At 37.9% G+C, this 18700-nt stretch overlaps 1 protein-coding gene across 1 annotated transcript in view; it reads left to right on the top strand.

The window, feature by feature from the left end:
• HERC1 (HECT and RLD domain containing E3 ubiquitin protein ligase family member 1) overlaps window positions 1–18700 on the top strand; it is an 88362-nt gene that overhangs the window by 17043 nt on the left and 52619 nt on the right. The window contains exons 6-23 of the mRNA XM_065733531.1: window positions 395–491; window positions 1655–1798; window positions 2007–2134; window positions 2972–3116; window positions 3205–3376; window positions 4589–4723; window positions 5838–6003; window positions 6575–6700; window positions 7852–8073; window positions 8845–8997; window positions 9173–9305; window positions 9481–9672; window positions 11612–11833; window positions 12597–12770; window positions 14430–14544; window positions 14637–14757; window positions 15238–15409; window positions 17618–17924. Of these exons, the coding sequence (XP_065589603.1) occupies window positions 395–491; window positions 1655–1798; window positions 2007–2134; window positions 2972–3116; window positions 3205–3376; window positions 4589–4723; window positions 5838–6003; window positions 6575–6700; window positions 7852–8073; window positions 8845–8997; window positions 9173–9305; window positions 9481–9672; window positions 11612–11833; window positions 12597–12770; window positions 14430–14544; window positions 14637–14757; window positions 15238–15409; window positions 17618–17924 (2924 nt within the window). The remainder of the gene's footprint in view (window positions 1–394; window positions 492–1654; window positions 1799–2006; window positions 2135–2971; window positions 3117–3204; window positions 3377–4588; window positions 4724–5837; window positions 6004–6574; window positions 6701–7851; window positions 8074–8844; window positions 8998–9172; window positions 9306–9480; window positions 9673–11611; window positions 11834–12596; window positions 12771–14429; window positions 14545–14636; window positions 14758–15237; window positions 15410–17617; window positions 17925–18700) is intronic.

Here is an 18700-nt window from a genome sequence, read left to right as displayed (position 1 = left end):
TGTTGGCTGTAACATCATGACATCTCATATGCACATTTTTTGTGGTTTCTGTTGTGTTGTCCTAAAAGGCCTTTTTTTCCCTTTCTGCCCATGTTTTGGCCAGTGTTTTAAAGGTCTGCTTTTGCTTCTCTCTGCTGCTGTAAGGCTGAGACTTTGTTACGTTAAATTTGTTTGATGAGCAAATCGTGGCTATTTTATAAATAGTCTTGTCTCTATTGTTTTCTGTTTCTGAAGTGCTAAATGATAAAGCTAGTGAAGACAAATGTATACTTGCTGTACTTAAATGAGGAGGTAGATGTACTGAAATTCCTTCTTAGAGTGGACTTACATAAGATTTTGGAATTCTTATATAATTTGTACAAAAACATAATTGTTATTTCTGTATGTAACGCAGGTTGTTGTGTGTGTGTCTGCTGGGTACAGACATAGTGCTGCTGTTACAGAGGATGGAGAGCTGTATACGTGGGGAGAAGGAGACTTTGGGAGATTAGGTAATCCTAAAATACCGTGTAGTGCTTTAAGGAGAATTCCTGTGTCTAGTAATGATACTGTACATACATTTCCCCTTTTTTCTTATTATCCCCTCTGAATACACTTATATATGCACATGTGAATGTATGTATAGGCACCTATATTAAAACAAGTACCAAAAAGATTTTTTTACATCAGTACAGATAATTTTATATATGTTCTGGTATTCCTTTTCCAGGAAAAGTTACCTTTCATTTATAAGACAACATATGATAGTCATTGTCCTTTAAGTATATACAATAGACATGTAAAATAAACCAGAATTCTAGATGGACATAATAGTGGACATATAGATGGACATAGTGATGGTAGGATGGGTCTTTGAACAGTGTTGAATAACTGGCAGAAGATATCAAGTCTTTGATTATAATGTGACACCAATAAAGAAACTTGACATTTAGTTTACTGAAATGGCTTTGTGTCATTTTGCCTTAATATGTTTAAGAAGTTAAATTTAACTGAAACGGTAAAGTCGATATTTCTAATTTTTGAAGTTTGCTATGGTCTATTTCATTATCTTTGCTGTACAGCGTGCATGCCTAGTATGGAACCACACATCTCAAACAGGTTCTGCTAAACCACAAGATTTTGTGCAGAAAATTGCTTTCAAGTGGGGCTTTAGTTCCTTTTTATTGTCTTTGATTTGAATGTCATGATCACCCAGTGGAGAGGTAAAAGTGAATAGCAGTGCTGGGGACAAAAGATGAAGGGGATGTTGTTTTACAGTGTAGACTGTCACAGATTTTCAAGGGAAACAGCAAGTTCTGAGCGTCTCCCAGCTGTTAGGAAAGGCACATTAGGTTAGAGGGAAGGTTTAATTTGTTTTTTACATCCTTAGTATAGTGATGGGTTCTAGTGCACGACTCAGTAGTGTTCAGTTAAGTCATAGGGACCTGTTTGCATTCCACCAGTTAGGGATACCACACATTATGTTTTAAAGCAGGTGATACTCTTAACGTATTAGACTTCTGCTGGAAGGATGATCTGAAACTATCCACTGATTTCATTTGTAAAATTGTCTTCTGTGATCACTACAGTTTATATGGTTTTTCCAAAACTCTGCTGGCGTTACAGACCAGAATAGGAATTTTCACAAAAAGAAGTTTTTTTCTGCTTTCTTTAGGTCACGGTGATAGCAACAGCCGCAACATTCCGACTTTAGTAAAAGATATTAGCAATGTAGGAGAGGTTTCCTGTGGCAGCTCACACACTATCGCTCTGTCCAAAGACGGCAGGACAGTATGGTCATTTGGAGGAGGAGATAACGGTGGGTATAAGTACACTGTAATAAATACACATTCCTAAAGCTTGTAATTACTGTATTTGAAAGAGAATACGTTTTATAACAACAGTTACTTGTGTTGATTTAAAAAATATACCCTGACATTTTTGGAAATCTGAGAATAATTCTTCTTTGGTACTTCCAGCTGTCAACGTTTATATATTGAAAATACTTTCCACTTTGCTTTTTTTAGGCAAACTTGGTCATGGCGACACAAATAGAGTATATAAACCTAAAGTTATTGAAGCCTTGCAAGGAATGTTTATTCGTAAAGTTTGTGCTGGGAGCCAGTCTTCACTTGCCTTAACGTCAACGGGACAGGTAGGCAGAAATAAGATTTCACTCAAACGATGGCATTTGATATTTGAGAAGACAAATCTTTATTTTGGTTTTAATTATTTTGTCTAATGAGAAAATACGTAGCTAGTTCATGTATGCTGTTATAAGGCTCCTGATGTGAGACTGACTAAAAGTACTGAGATCCTAAAATGTTAGAGTCATTCAGAATGTTCTGCAGAGTCAAATAGAAGTACATGTTCCAAGTGTCTTTGTTAGCCACTGAAAATTAATTATTTTAGATTAAGAAATGTAACCAGTACAAAACCAGATCAGCTTCAGGAGCAAGAGCGTCAGAATGCTTTTAATATTTGATGCATTAACCAACTAAGGTGATGAAATAATGTAATAGTATCCTAAAATGTGTTTTAGAATACACATGTTAACTGTTTTACTTCTAATTCAGAAAATGACAGGAAAGTCTGGAGATAAACTTTAGATGGTAAATGGGATCCCACACTGGCTTGATGTATATGCTTGTGGTACAGTAAACTTTTCTGTGCTTGTAACCTAGCTGAGCCCCCACCACAATATGATTCAAAGAGAATGTGTTTTTAAAACATGGATCAAGAATGGTCAAGTTTATTGTAGTGGTTTCTTGTCTTGCAACAGCCTCTCAGCTGATGTGCTCTGTAGCCAGAAATCTGAGTGTCTGGGGACAATAAATATAGATTACATTAAATATATGTAAGCAATGAAAGTGTTCTGCATATTTTGTTGAGAATGTCATTTCAATTGTTGTGAAAGTGGTTATCAAGTACATTGCTGATGATCGCAGTCATTTAAGTTTGATACTGATATTTTGTGGTTTGTTTGCTCTAGGTTTATGCGTGGGGCTGTGGTGCATGCCTTGGCTGTGGCTCTTCTGAGGCGACTGCTCTCAGACCCAAACTTATCGAGGAACTGGCTGCTACGAGAATAGTTGATATCTCAATTGGTGACAGTCACTGTTTGGCACTTTCTCATGGTAAAACAAATTAAGATACGTAATCTTCCTTTTTGATCAGAAACAGTTTTATCCCAGATTCTGTTTTCTGCTGTGTTTATAATTACAGATAATGAAGTTTACGCTTGGGGTAACAATTCAATGGGACAGTGTGGTCAGGGAAACTCTACTGGTCCCATTACCAAGCCGAAGAAAGTCAGTGGTTTAGATGGAGTTTCAATTCAACAGATTTCAGCAGGAACCTCTCATAGCCTTGCCTGGACAGCTCTTCCAAGGGACAGGTAACAGTAGCACTTGGGGACAGGTACATATTTAACACAGTATATATATAATACCCCTTTGGGATATGTAGTAGTTTCCTGAAGGCATTAATCCCATTATGCATTTGGAGTGTTCCACATGTAATTTTTGGACTGAAGAGTTTAATTTCTCTCTTCCCCATTCCTTTTCTTCTTTTCAAACTGTTACAGAAGTACAAATACAAGTTACATGAAGTAATAGCTTAGCAGCACCAATAATATGGATATTTGTACATTTAAACCAAGATTTGTTATCTGCTATTAGACAAAAATAATACCTGTTTACTGAAAATAATCAAGTTAAGCAGTGGGAGACTTAGTATTTGTTTTGTGCTTCTCACTGCACGTCCCGTGGTTGATATATAGTTTCTTTCAGCATAACAAGGAAGCAAAGAGTAAGACTTTGGGAGCTAAAGAAATTCAGATAAGTCATTACACATGGATTTAAACATCATGATAACTTTCTAAGTAGTTATGTGTTAAGATGAACTGAAAACAGGTACCTAAATAAATGATTTAATAATCAGTATACAGTACCTGAAATAACATAAGTTCATAAGTTCATAAGGTTGGAAGGGACCTATAAGATCATCTAGTCCAACCATCCTCCTATCACTATCTCTACCCAACTACTAAATTAAATCCTTTAGCACCTCATCTCATTTTACAGCAAAAGCCTGATCTAGTGATTGCAGTGAACTGATAAACATCAGACTTATATATGGACTAACAGAATCGATTAGAAAAACTCTTCTAATGTTTGGAAGATAGTTTAGATTTTCAGGATGTCCTGTTTTAATGGGAGCTATCTTAGAATAGTCAGTTATGGAAAATAACCTCAAATAGTACCAAGTGGGACTACCTCTTTTGAATTCTCCCTATATTTTATTACAACCTCTTTATGATCTGGAGTTTGTACTAAAGCAGTTTTGTGAGAATGTGTCAGCTTTTGCACCAACTTGGTAGTTTTATACTCATGGTGCTGTAAATGTTTTTGTTAATGAATGAAAAATATTTGATTTGTGAAGACCTCTACAGGAAAAAAAAGCAGAAAATACCTGGAAGAGTTAGTCATATGAGTTTGTTTTAGGAAGAAAACCTGAGATCGGTAAGATCAGGTGCTCTCTTCAATCTGCTTAAATTGGAATACTGGAGTATTTTTACTAATTAACTTACTTTGATATTTGATTCCAGGCAAGTTGTGGCATGGCACCGACCCTATTGTGTAGACCTTGAAGAAAGTACCTTTTCACATCTTCGTTCTTTTCTTGAGCACTACTGCGACAAAATTAACAGTGAAATTCCCCCTCTTCCTTTTCCTTCATCAAGGTATATGTAACACCTGTATGTTATATGTTTTTGTAAATTTTTAATTAGAAGAATTAGAATATTTTTCTACAAGCATTTTTAGCATGTGAGGTCGGATTGTTTCTTCGTTCCTGCAGCTCAAGGTCTGTGATCCCCTCTAGAGAAGCAGGGGTTACAGAATGTTTGAAAGACCTTTTCAAAGGTCACGTGTGACTTTTTTGTTCAAAACTTAAACATAACTGTTTTATGTCTGAATGAAAAAAATGTAGAAGGTCGGTTCCATTTGTAAAACTTAGCAATAAATTATAGTACCACGGTTCAGCAGTTTACTTCAGATATACGTACAGTGCTTAGTAGTAGGCAGCTTGAGATATTTCATCATCATCACAACAAAGGTTGATAGAAACCTTTGGAAGGTTTAAAACAAATATGCAAAGAAATGTACTCTTGCTTTATGGATTTCCACAAATTCATCTCTTCTGGAAAGTGAATCAGAAAATCAGACATAACTAAGCCATGTTGGTAGTTCCATGTTGACTAAAACAATCTCTTAACAAATCGTCAGTAGTCATTATTATAGCTTCCCGGGTCTGAAGCTTTTATACAAAAAGTTGTAATACTCTGAAATACAAAATCATGAATGCTTCTTCACAGACAGCTGCAAACAGCACTGCAAGCATCAAAGATTCTTAGGATTTTTTTTATCCTCACAACAAAATAAAAAAAATTCAAAAGTTTTTGAGAAGGATGACCAGGAATTAATATCCCGACTTCTTGTTTTTGATCTGATTGTTTCATTTCTAAATATAATCAGAGAAGATTATTTTTATTACTTCCTTAACAGCTTTTTTTTTTTTTTTATGTGAGGAATATATTTGTCTTTTGAGCTGTAAATGTCTTTTGGAAAGATTTTGCCTTTTGATTCTGGTGACTGTTTCTTCTGGGAACCATTTCTTGTTTCTTTTTTAGCAGATAAGCAGTAGGCTTTCAGGTGAATTTATGTTAAGTTACAGTTATAATTTATTTACTTTTCTGGTCTGCAAAATACAATGCGAGTGGAAATGTCAGTGCACAAGTCAGTGAGGAGCAAGGCTAAAAATAGAAAATATGAACACAGATGTATTTCTTCTTGCAGGGAGCATCACAGTTTTCTTAAATTGTGCCTGAAGCTACTTTCAAATCATCTTGCACTTGCACTAGCTGGAGGTGTAGCTACTAGTATTCTTGGACGGCAGGCAGGTCCTCTTCGAAATCTGTTGTTCAGACTGATGGACTCTTCTGTCCCTGATGAAATTCAGGAAGTAAGTAATACTCTGTTTATAGTTTAAAAAAAAAATCTACTTTTTACTTTATACTTTTTTCTCTAAGTGTATTATTAGAAATTTCTCATTCTAACTTTGTAAACATGGCACTGTGATGAGTACAGTTCATTACAGTTACAAGTAAGAAATTATTCACTCTCACTTTGCCTATTCATACTGCATTTAAAATGAGATGAACTTGCGTAGCTATGAATTTTAATTTTATCTTCTGAGAAAGTTTATTATGGATAACTGAAAAATATTAATCTTGTAGATTGATTAAAGTACCTTCCCTTACAATGGCACTGAGAAAATGGTAATTCACAACGAACTTCACATTTGACAATAATACGTTGGGCAAATTTAATTCCTTCAGTGTACTGTGTACATTTACATCCTGGAATAAAAGATGAATGTGCTATTTTGTATTAGAAACCTGGTGTCAAATGAAATGAAGAATATGTTCTGGCTGTATTGGGTGTGTCATGTACCATGTGAGTTTTTTAAAGATGCAGTTGAATTGATTGCTTTTCCCTATCCAAGAAGTATTTTCTGCTGCTTTACCTTTTAGGTCGTAATTGAGACTCTGTCAGTAGGAGCAACTATGCTACTTCCTCCATTGCGTGAGAGAATGGAGTTGCTACACTCTCTTCTACCCCAGGGTCCTGATAGATGGGAAAGCTTATCAAAAGGACAGGTATGGTCAAGGGAATAACATGCTGCATTTTGAAACTAGTGCTGCATATTCCTTTGCTGGAACAGCAGGGGATTTTGAACGGAGAAGCTTGCACATTATTGGTGGAATGCATTGAAAGCCCAACTGTAACTGTCTGCCTAAATGAGATTCTAGAGTGGTAAAGAGCACTGCATGTTCTCTCAAGCAAAGATTTGTAATTGCTGTGTTAGAATACCTGGACAAGTTTAAAGGTTTGGTATTGTTGAATTAGAGCCTGCTTAACAAATTGTGGAAACAGAAAATTAGCTGTTTTCTAGGAAGTGTACTTGTATTTTTCCAGATGGATTTTATCCTACTCTGTAAAGATCAGTGGGATGTAACTTTTTCCCTTTTTCTCTCTTGATGAATGTAAAGACCAGGAATTTACACAGATGAGGAGACTTGCCATGTACCCTGTAAGGGGAAGGAAAAGGAGGAGCATCTGTTCTTGTCCTTTATCTTGTCCTTTATGGCAGTAGGAGCTGAAGCTTCTGCTGTAGTTTCAACAAATAAGAGTGCCTGTTATTCAGTTCTGTAGATAACATTTATTTTATTGTGGAAGAGACTTGTTTACACTAATACTGAAACTATGAAAAGGGATCTTTTGATTCTCATTTTCCAAAGATGTCTGATTTGTACTGGTGCAAACTAAAAGCCATGAACAAGTAGAGAAAATGTTAGGTTTTTCTGAACACTATTAGTTTTTTTCAGTGACAATAGGAAATGCTACTGAAATGAAAGGTCATTACTCTGCCACCTCTATACTTGTCATGCTTTTTATCCCTTTCCTTCTTCCTTAAATTAGAATGATAAGAAAAAAGCTGAAAACAGCCATAAAACATGCATAATTTAACGAAGTAAAGACTGGATTGTTCTGGTGTATTATTTCGCTCTGTCAGTCTCAGATTTTTAGTCGGTATAGTTATCTAATTTGATTTTTTAATCTGTTCTCTAGTATTGAAGGCATGCAGAAAGAAATGTTTGGATTTCGTTGGTAAATTTTCCAGATTATTTTCATCTTATGATAAAACTGTTGTAACTATAATGCCATTTCATTATTATTTCATTATTTTGGCTTCATGAACAAGAAGTTTGTGTCTGGACTCTTTTTTTTTTTTTTTCTTTTTTCCCAGAGAATGCAATTGGATATTATTTTGACAAGCTTGCAAGATCACACCCATGTAGCTTCTTTACTTGGCTATAGCTCACCATCTGATACCACAGAAACGTCCTCATTATGCATCAGCTATGGAAATCTCTCTGATCAGACATACAGTGTCCAGAGCAGTCATCCAGATACTCATCTGGCTGAAATCTTAATGAAGACTCTCCTAAGAAATTTGGGATTTTACACGGTATGTGTATGCCTTGTATTTAGTTTTCTTTCAGTGGCAATTAGCTTTGAATATTTTGAAGGTTTAAAAGTTCTTTCCCACTTCCAGAAAGTGGCATTCTTTTGCTTTATCTAAAGCAGCAGTGCCATATATATGTATATGAAGTGGATTAAAATTAGTTCACTACTTCTAACATTATTGATGGAGTGATCTTACAGTGGTATTTTTTGTTTAACTTGGCTTACATAAATGTTGTTGATTTCATATCAGAGTGTTTACTGCTATTACTTTTGGCTGCAAATTTTTTTGGAAGATATAATGTAGCACATCAAGTATAGGTACATTGCATTATGGAGCCCTTTTATGTCAACATAATGCCAGCAATCAGAGAAAGACACTCAGTGTCATTCTGTTTGGTTGATACTGAGGAAACTGCCTTCCAGTAGTTCATCAAGTATAGGTCAGCCATCTTATTGTAAGTCAAATACGTTATTGTTCTCAGCTGTAGAATAGTGAAGGCTGATGAAAAGTTAAGGGGTGCATGAAGAGGTGCAATTGAAGACTTTTGCACCTTTTTATTCAACTACAGAGTTAAATATAATGGAGAAAAGTTTCTATATAAAATGTTCAGGTATCTTAAGAAATAGTACTTATTTAACTCTGTGATTTGGGGGCAGGGTGAGGAGTGAGTTATTCAGTTTTCCTTTGAGTTAAGCTAATAAAAATCCTCAGTAATTGAAGGTTAAAAAGCTTCTTGAAGAGAGTTTTTTTCTTTCCCTTTTGTCTAAATAGGATCAAGCCTTTGGAGAACTGGAAAAAAACAGTGATAAATTTTTACTGGGTGCATCATCGTCAGAAAACAGCCAACCTGCTCATCTTCATGAGCTTTTATGTTCACTGCAGAAACAGTTGCTGGCTTTTTGTCATATCAACAGTGTTACTGAAGTATGTATTCTTATTTTGATTTTAAAGGGGGGAAGATAGCCTCAGTGTACATGAGTACCAAAATGTTAATTGCTATGCAAAATTTTCTGAGTGTTTGAAAACAAAACTGGTCTAAATAATGAACTCCTTAAATATTTGAATATTGTTATGATAATTGATGGTTATTTCCTTCTAGAATTCCAGCAGTGTGGCTTTGCTTCATAAACACCTTCAGCTCCTATTGCCTCATGCTACAGATATCTATTCCCGCTCTGCAACGCTGCTCAAAGAAAGCTCTTGGAATGGTAGTGTTGGAGAAAAATTAAGAGGTAAATGCTCATTAGAAAATGAGTAATGATGGCTTGGTAGGTTAGGACAGTTCTTGTTTGTTTAGATTAGAATAATAAGAAACCTTATTTTTCCCACACCTTCACAATACAAACATCCCAAGATTCCCCACCCCAGATTCTAATTACAGTTTTTTGGGTTTTTTTTCCTCTGTAGATGTAATTTATGTATCTGCAGCTGGTAGTATGCTGTCTCAGATTGTCAACTCTTTACTGTTACTGCCTGTGTCAGTAGCCCGGCCTTTGTTGAGTTACCTGCTAGATCTGCTGCCACCTCTGGATCGTCTTAATAGACTTTTACCTGCTGCAGCACTTCTGGAAGATCAAGAATTACAGTGGCCGCTTCATGGTAAGTGTGATAAATAACACACTTTTACTGAAAAGTAAAGAACAGTATGTCCTAGGTTGGTGGAAAGGTGTTTATGTTGCTTATTGACCAGCTGGAGGCCTGCAAGGCAGATGAATGCCTCCTCAGCTTGTCCTCAGAGCTGCATTTGATGGAGGCAGCCCCCTTTTCTGGTGGTTTGAGCTGTGAGTGGTAGCAGATAGGAAGCAGCATGACCTCGTCCTGCTGTCTGCTGTCCCCATGACTCATCCTGCAACCCAAGCAGATGTCAGTCCTGCTTGGAGCTGAGCAGTGCCACAGGGGTGCTGTCCTCCACCCTACCCAAATAAAACTGTGATACAGAGTTTGTAATCCTGCCCCAGACTGGGTTGTATGCTTCTAGCATCTTGATGCCCACAGCCATACCTAATGCTTTAAGATATGAACTAGGTGATCATAGTGGTCTTTTCCAGTATTTGTGATTCTCTGAAATGTGGAACATAGGGACGTGGTATAGTGGGGAAGGGTCAGCGATTGGAGTTGGTGGTCTTAGAGGTCTTTTCCAACCTTAATGATTCGATAATGATTATATGATATCACTTGATATAGTGGAAGACTTAATTTCTATTACAAACTGCTTTTTAGGCATAGTGTCTTACTGCATCTCATTTTAAAATTCTTAAGTGTATTAACGTCCCTTGCTGTGAAATATTTTGAGCTGTGGGTGGACTTCTTTACTGTGAATGTATGCTGATCTCATTGGGAATGCAAGAGAATATAGGAGGTATATGTATTTAATTGAAAATAATAAATTTGTAATGCATGAAAGTACTTTACTTGTAAATGGAAAAAAAATTGTCATGATCCATTTCCTCTCAAGTCCAGATTTTCTTTTGTGTGAGTAAACTTTAACTTAAAATTATGGACTTCAGGAGACCGTCTTTTTACACAGGCACACAGATAAGCGAGAATGGCTTTAAACTTAAAGAGGGGAGATTCAGAATAGGCACTGGGATTTAAGTTTTTACTAAGTGGGTGGTAACACACTGGCATAGGCTGCCCAGGGAAGCTGTGGGTGCCCCATCCCTGGAGGCATTTGAGGCTGTATTGGGTTGGGCCCTGGGCAGCCTGATCTGGTGGGTGGCAGCCCATGGCAGGGGCTTGGATAGGCTTTAAGGCCCCTTCCAACCCAAGCCATCCTATGATTCTATGAGCATAATGATTCTGGAACCTGCTAACTGCCTGAAGGCATGCCTACCAGATCCTTCTGGCACAGTTTTGTTACAGACGAAGCATACTGCCATGTTATCTGTCCCTACAAGCAAGTACTTACCTGTCCATTTTTCACTGAACTTCATCCATGATTTCTTTTTTACTGGGTTCTGTTTTCTTTTGAGATTACATTAGGTTGAAATATTATCAACGATCACTGCTTTTTAGTTGCCAAGTGGCACAAGTGCATGTGTAACGTGTAATACACGTGGGTTTCAGTTTGACCTTGTGTGTGTAATTGGTGCAAAATGTGGAGTTAGCACCACGCTGTCCCCTTCCCTCGTCATGGTTTCAGCTGACACGATATTTGCAGCACACGGATGGTTTGGTTGTTGCTGAGTTGTGGATGTGTGCCCGGGGCTGCTTGGCAGGGAAGAGCAACCACCACCATGTCACGAGGACAGGCTGCGTCGTTAGCTGTCTCAGACCACATGCAACTCATGTGTCTAACATGCCTAATTTAAACTTTGGGCACGAGTCATGGATGGTTATGGCTTTTGCCACTGATCTATTTGATATGTGATCAGTTGGTCCTAACTGTTTCTTTAGTTTACAGATTGTTGACAAAGAGGAGCAAAGCGACTGTTATTAACACGGAAATGTTACGTGACCTGAAATTAATTTTACTAATTTTAAAATTGGTTTTAAGATCTAGGCAACTAATTTGGGGATTCATTGCTCATACTTTTAGGTGGACCTGAATTAATTGATCCTGCTGGAGTGTCCTTACCACAGCCTGCCCAGTCTTGGGTATGGCTCGTAGATCTAGAGCGAACTGTAGCTTTACTTATTGGACGGTGTCTTGGTGGCATGCTTCAAGGACCTCCAGTGTCCCCTGAGGAGCAGGACACAGCCTATTGGTTGAAAACTCCACTTTTCAGCGATGGCGTTGAAATGGATATTCCTCATTTAGGTAAGCTATTAAATACAGAAACCAAACAGTCGCTGTAAATATTTGTGCTGTGTTTTGAAATTTCTTGATCACTTTTGAGTGTGTCTCTGTACATTGAGTTTGTCTTTCAGCTCTTTTGTCTGTTTAACTTAATACCAGAAGTTGCAAAATGGGTTATTTAAGTATTTGCTATAGTTTAGAGAGAATATTGAAAATGCACAGGGAGATAATTAAAATTTAAAGCATACAGTTTCTCACTGAAAGCAGTAATACAATTCACTGAGTTAATTGAAATTTGTTTTACTCTTAGATGTTTGTCATTTAACAGAGAAATCAGGGGCTCCATTGTTCATATTCTTCATTAAAAATATTATGTTAAATTGTATTCTGTGTAGAAAGTGAAATCTTTATTAATTAAAAACATGATTAAAAACAAATTCTTCTCATTTACCAGAGGCACTGAAAGCATTCGGTACTACCGTTTCTAGTCATCCCTTCCAACCCAACCAAGCATGTTATAGGTGGTTATAGGTCAGAGAGAATTTAATGATGCAACATTATGATATTGAAGCAGAGGATAATGCTTCTAAATCTTCATGAACTTTATATAAAATTGTAAATAGATCAGTTTGTCTAGTGGGAGTTTGTAGTTGGACAGTGAGGTATGCTGGTCTTTTAATGCATTTATTCTGAAATAGAGTGGAGAGTGAAATACGTTTGTATGCCTTTCAAGATAGATGCGTGTAATCCTCAAAATTTATGGAGTTTAATTCCCTTCTGTTAGACAAGTGCATGAGCTCCTTATTAGAAGTGGCCTTATCTGGAAATGAGGAACAGAAGCCATTTGATTATAAGCTGAGACCTGAGATTACTGTCTATGTTGATTTGGCCTTGGGTTGTACAAAAGAGCCAGCAAGGAGCCTGTGGATCAGTATGCAAGACTATGCTGTCAGTAAAGGTAGGTGTGGAATGTATATGTAAGTTAAATATATATTGTGTGCTTCAGCTATGTGCCTAGTGAAGTTCTTGTATTTTCCTTGGTAACAGCTTAGTTCTGTGGCATGATTAATGTATTTTAATGTCATGTTCCACTGTTTTCTTGAAACTTAGTCCATTATTTGGCAAGCGTATAGTTCAGTGTTCTGTTCCCCTCCAAACTAAGAAAAGAGGGGCTCTTGTTTCCTTACTGAGATGTTTATATTTGTGTTTTCATACTAAAGTGGGGTGAAACTTGTAATTAAAAAAAAGAATGGGTAAGAGGGAGATGGAGGAAGGTGAAGTAATTTGGAAAATATGCTATGAATGCGATGAAAGAGTAAGTCCTCTTTAGTTTTTCAAGTCCCTGTGAGGCTGGTGTTACAGTATCAGTGGCTCTTCATCCTTATTGCCTATGGTCTTTGTTCCTTCTTGATCTTTCCAGGCCTCCTTTGTATTGATCCACTGAGCATTGCTGTCGTACTGTAACTCTGAGAGACCCAGAGATTATTTTCTGTACCTCTAGCCAAACTAGGCCAGATTAAGAAGGCAGCAAATTCTATTGTCTACCTGTTGAGAGCAGTGTGAATAATTGTTTCAGGACTCCATGGAGTTAGGAATTCCAGTAAAAAAATAATAAAAAAAAGCTGGTTGTCCTGGTTGTCTGGTTGAAAAATCTGAGGTGAATGGGCTAATTGATGTTATTTTTGTTATGGAATTGAGTGTTTTGATGTGGTCCTGCTTAGTTTACAATATAAGGTGATTGAGAGTTGTATGTCAACAACATAGCATAAAACGCAAAGTCACAGAACTCAGAGGAGATGGTATGTTAAGCTTGGACTTACAGAGACAGATTTTTGTAATTTCTAAAGCAGCTTTCAAGGATTCATAAGTAATATTTAGTAATAAAAATACTATTATGAAGTTATTATGTGTGGAAGTATGCAAAATAATTTGATTTCCACCTGGAATGTAGATGGAGCTTTGAGGATGTTATCTTAGGAGTTCATTTATTTTATGGTGGAACGGTATTATTTTCATAACAGTCATTTTCTAAAGTGGGGAAAAATTATTTTTAAATGAAAATGCAAGTTTCTGGAAACACTTAAGGAACCTAAATTTTGAGTCTTCAAAATGTCTCGTTAATATTATCAGTGTTGCATATGCTTAAGCTCTGTTAAAGTAAATTACTGTCTCTCCTAATGGAGATACAGCTGTTCCATTGTAGGTGAGTCTGCAAGATAATTTTTGAATCTGGATTCAGCAACATGTAAGAGAATAGAAGGCCTCAAATATGACAAGTTACTAAAAAATTCCATGAACTCAGTGGCTAGATAAAGGAAAGAGCTCCAGTTGCACATCCTTGCTGAAGGAGGTTGCAACATAACTCAGCTCTTTGAGTTTCTGGCTAGCGAGTTTGCATGCCCTCCTTGGCTGAGTGTTAGACATAAATACCCTGAGCAGGCCAAAACATATTTGTCTCTGAAGCAGCATGAGTTATTGATATTAAGCTTAATTTTTTAAGTATTGAATCTGCTTTTAAATTGGAAGATTTAAAAGGGTGAAGATTCTTATATGATGTCACTGAAAATGTTTTTGTTGGAAACGGTAGCTGGTTTTGATGAGTCCTTTCCATTTTCAGATTGGGATACTGCAACTTTAACTAATGAATCACTCCTGGATACTGTTTCCAGATTTGTTCTTGCAGCTCTTCTGAAACATACAAGTCTACTTAGTCAAGCCTGTGGTGAGAGCAGGCAAGTAACTTGAAGTGGTCTTTAAAAGCTCAATTCCAATTTTTAAAATAAAATTTGTGTGATTTTGTTGTTGTTTGGGATCTCTATTGTAGGTATCAGCCTGGCAAAGCCTTGGCAGAAGTATACCGTTGTGTTTATAAAGTTCGGAGTCGCTTGCTTGCCTGCAAGAACATGGAACTTATTCAGACTAGATCATCGTCAAGAGACAGATGGGTAAGACTGGAAATATTTTTCATTCCTTTCTGTTTAATAGCATGTTAAGGGAATACTGTGTAACACCTAAGTAACAGATGAATTCTGTATATAGCTGAAGATATTCAAATGTTAATTTCATTTGTTGCAGGTCTTTTTGTTCTGCCTGGTTGAAAAAAGTTCAGGATATTTCAAATGCAAATGTGCAGCATATAATTAGAATCTATTAATCTGCAGCAGATGGGCTGTTAAGTCGCTAGAAGCAAAAGATTTGCGGTGTTTGAAGAGAGCACAGCCAGAAACCTAGTTTTATCAGTAGACATGGTGATAGTATGCTGTACATCAGAGCTATACAACTTGGATGTAGATCTGGATTAATTAGCTTTGTTAACCAAAATTTAGTTTGGTTGACATTCCAGAACCACTGTTTTCAACAAGTTTTTGATTGGCTTTTGTTCTGGTGAGAATTATTTCATTATAGGCTTCTGTTTTTTTATCAAGATGCTGGATAACCAAGAATCGGCTGATGTAGATACTCAGGAGCATTCTTTTACTCGTACAATTGATGAAGAAGCAGAAATGGAGGAGCAGGCAGAGCGGGACAGAGAAGAGGGGCACATAGAACAGGAAGATGAAGAAGAGGAAAGAGAGCATGAAGTGATGACAGCTGGTAGTAAGTACTAGTTGTGTGGGTCAATAAGTGTAACGTGCTTTGGAAGGTCAGTTGGTTTTTCACTCAAAAGTAGAGTGGGAAGAAGATTGAAAAGATTGTGGTAGATTTTTGTGCATTGTTACAAATTTTTATAAGATGATACAGTGCTTTTATTGGGTTAGAAAGTTCTTTTAATACAGGGGAATATGAATATACCTCTATGGGTAATTCATCTGACGTGTATTAACACTTCTTGTATAAACTATATAACTGTAATAGACTTCATAATATTTTCTCTAAATTTCTGTTCAACTGATCTCTGTTTATATTAGTATGCATGGAAGTCATTGCTGCACTTGTGTATGTTCATCTTGTACATTTGAAGGGCAATGTTCATAAGTTTGGAAACAACACAGGGCTGACCAGGCTGGTATCTTTTGAATATCTCAAATTTATTAAAAAGATTGAGGCTTTGACCAAAACTCATTACCTGTAGCACTAATTGCAATACTTTCTCCTGGTTTTTCTAAAAAAAAAAATGAAGTAGTGATTTAATTCTTTAAAAAGCAGCCTGAAAAAGGTGAACTTCTCTACACTTGGGCTTGTTTGTATTTAGAGTCAATGGAGTAATAGATTCTTCAAATTTTAGTGAAGCAACATTCGGTCACACTCAATTGTTTGTTCTGTTGTTACCATATTATTCTCGAAGGTGGAAGTTATGTTAGCCTTGGAAAACTAATGTAGAATGTATATAAAACTTAGAAAATTGGCCTGGAATATTTTCCTCAAATATATGCTTCCTTCCCTCTCCCCTTCCCCCTCTCCCCTTCCCCCTCTCCCCTTCCCCCTCTCCCCTTCCCCCTCTCCCCTTCCCCCTCTCCCCTTCCCCCTCTCCCCTTCCCCCTCTCCCCTTCCCCCTCTCCCCTTCCCCCTCTCCCCTTCCCCCTCTCCCCTTCCCCCTCTCCCCTTCCCCCTCTCCCCTTCCCCCTCTCCCCTTCCCCCTCTCCCCTTCCCCCTCTCCCCTTCCCCCTCTCCCCTTCCCCCTCTCCCCTTCCCCCTCTCCCCTTCCCCCTCTCCCCTTCCCCCTCTCCCCTTCCCCCTCTCCCCTTCCCCCTCTCCCCTTCCCCCTCTCCCCTTCCCCCTCTCCCCTTCCCCCTCTCCCCTTCCCCCTCTCCCCTTCCCCCTCTCCCCTTCCCCCTCTCCCCTTCCCCCTCTCCCCTTCCCCCTCTCCCCTTCCCCCTCTCCCCTTCCCCCTCTCCCCTTCCCCCTCTCCCCTTCCCCCTCTCCCCTTCCCCCTCTCCCCTTCCCCCTCTCCCCTTCCCCCTCTCCCCTTCCCCCTCTCCCCTTCCCCCTCTCCCCTTCCCCCTCTCCCCTTCCCCCTCTCCCCTTCCCCCTCTCCCCTTCCCCCTCTCCCCTTCCCCCTCTCCCCTTCCCCCTCTCCCCTTTTCCAACTACTGTTTCTCTTGTTACTGCTAGAATGGTTGCCTCTTTTCCGCCATAACTATGACCTATTCTGTTGGCAATGCCTCCATTCCCCATTAGGACTCCCATATTCTTACTTGGGTTCTTGTGTACCAAAATGCATGTTAAACCCTTAGCTTCCATATGAGGGATTATCATACCCTCAGTGCTTTCCTGAAAGCATACTGTATAGTTGAAGGGAATATGCACCATATGGTTTAAGAATCTAAAGGTTTGCATGTGTGTTACTTATTAAGCAGATCCAATTAGCTTTTGCTGCTTGATGGTCAGTTGTCCTGGCTAAGTGCTCAGTGTTCTAAAATTCCACCTGGACGAGATCTCTGAGTGCAGTACAGGAAATAGGTCTAGAAATGTCAAAGCTCACATTAGAAGAGGTGAGACGATGGCATTTTTTCTGGAGATCCTAAAGGATTACCTTTTGTGTCTACTATAAGGTTAATGTGAAATACTCTTCTGATGCTATCTACATGGCAGTTGGGCTGCTGTAAGACACTGAAAGGGTGTTTAGTGTTCTGCCAAATTATTGTGTCTCTTCCTTCTAAACTTAGCACTGTGTAAGTACTTGACTCCATCTGTTTCTGTGACATCTTTTATGAGTTTCTATTACTGTGTTATTTTACCACTGGAAAAATATTTGCTGTTTTTTTGTAATCTGACATTGTTTTTAGCTTGAGCTGTAGATGAATATTTTTTTCTGTGTGACTTTGTCTAGAAGTTAAGACCTTCTTTTTGTGTTGCATGTTACAGAAATATTTCAATGTTTCCTATCAGCCCGTGAAGTAGCTCGCAGTCGGGATCGAGATAGAATGAACACTGGGACGGGGACTAGACTTGATGATCAACCTCCTCAGTCTCAGCAGGAAAGAAGAATCAGCACTGATCTGACAGAAGGTCAAGATGTGTATACTGCTGCATGCAACTCTGTAATCCACAGATCTGCCTTGCTGATCCTGGGGGTGAGCCCTGTTATTGAGGATTTCCAGAAGCGAAGGGAGGACGGGCAGTTACAGCAGCCTCCCTCTACTGCTCCTGAGGGCATTGGACTAATGACAAGGTGAGCTTCACTTACATAGTTAACTGTTCTACCTTTACAATTGATGAAATAATAGCAGTTTTCCTCTGTGGATTCTTAGAAATTAAAAAAAAATGTTTTTTGTCCAGAGCAATGCTTATGGTGTTCATAAGTTCATAAGTTCATAAGGTTGGAAAGGACCTATAAGATCATCTAGTCCAACCATCCTCCTATCACTATCTCTACCCAACTACTAAATTAAGTCCTTTAGCACCTCATCTAAACGCTTCTTGGCTTGGGTTTTTTTGAGGTCAGTGATATTTTCTGTTTTCTTAGTCCCCATTGATGAATCTCTACAAGAGTTTTTTTTTTCCATGTAGTCTGAATTTCTTATCCAAGGTTGAGCTTACCAATAAGTAGTAATAGAGTCCAGATCATCTACTGTACAGATAACAGCTGTAGTTGGAAAAATTATTTTTCCTAAAAGTAATTTGTGTTTGTATTTTTTATTACCTGTATTATCTGTAAACAGTTTCTAGTACTTCAGTATCCAAAACCACTGTAAGATATGTTTAAAAGAAAAAAAGAATCAAAGTGTATCGTGAAAAATTTGTCATTTGTGATTAGTGTTAAATGTTTTTCTAGCATCTTGGCTGTGTTGTTATGCACGGGGAAGTAACAAAGCCAGATAGCTCATGAAATTGGACAAATGTATCATGCAAAGAATATAAACACTACATGATTTTTGTAACTGAGATATACTCGATAACACCACTTTATTCTAAATTTGCTCCATGTAAATTTTTATTTCAATTTCT

This window comes from Cyrtonyx montezumae, unplaced genomic scaffold (genome assembly GCF_038088225.1).
Source record: "Cyrtonyx montezumae isolate F1298 unplaced genomic scaffold, pur_monq_1.0 scaffold_17, whole genome shotgun sequence".
Lineage (NCBI taxonomy): Eukaryota > Metazoa > Chordata > Aves > Galliformes > Odontophoridae > Cyrtonyx > Cyrtonyx montezumae.
The sequence above is the reverse complement of the archived record's forward strand: the minus strand, read 5'-3'. Positions and strand labels throughout refer to the sequence as shown.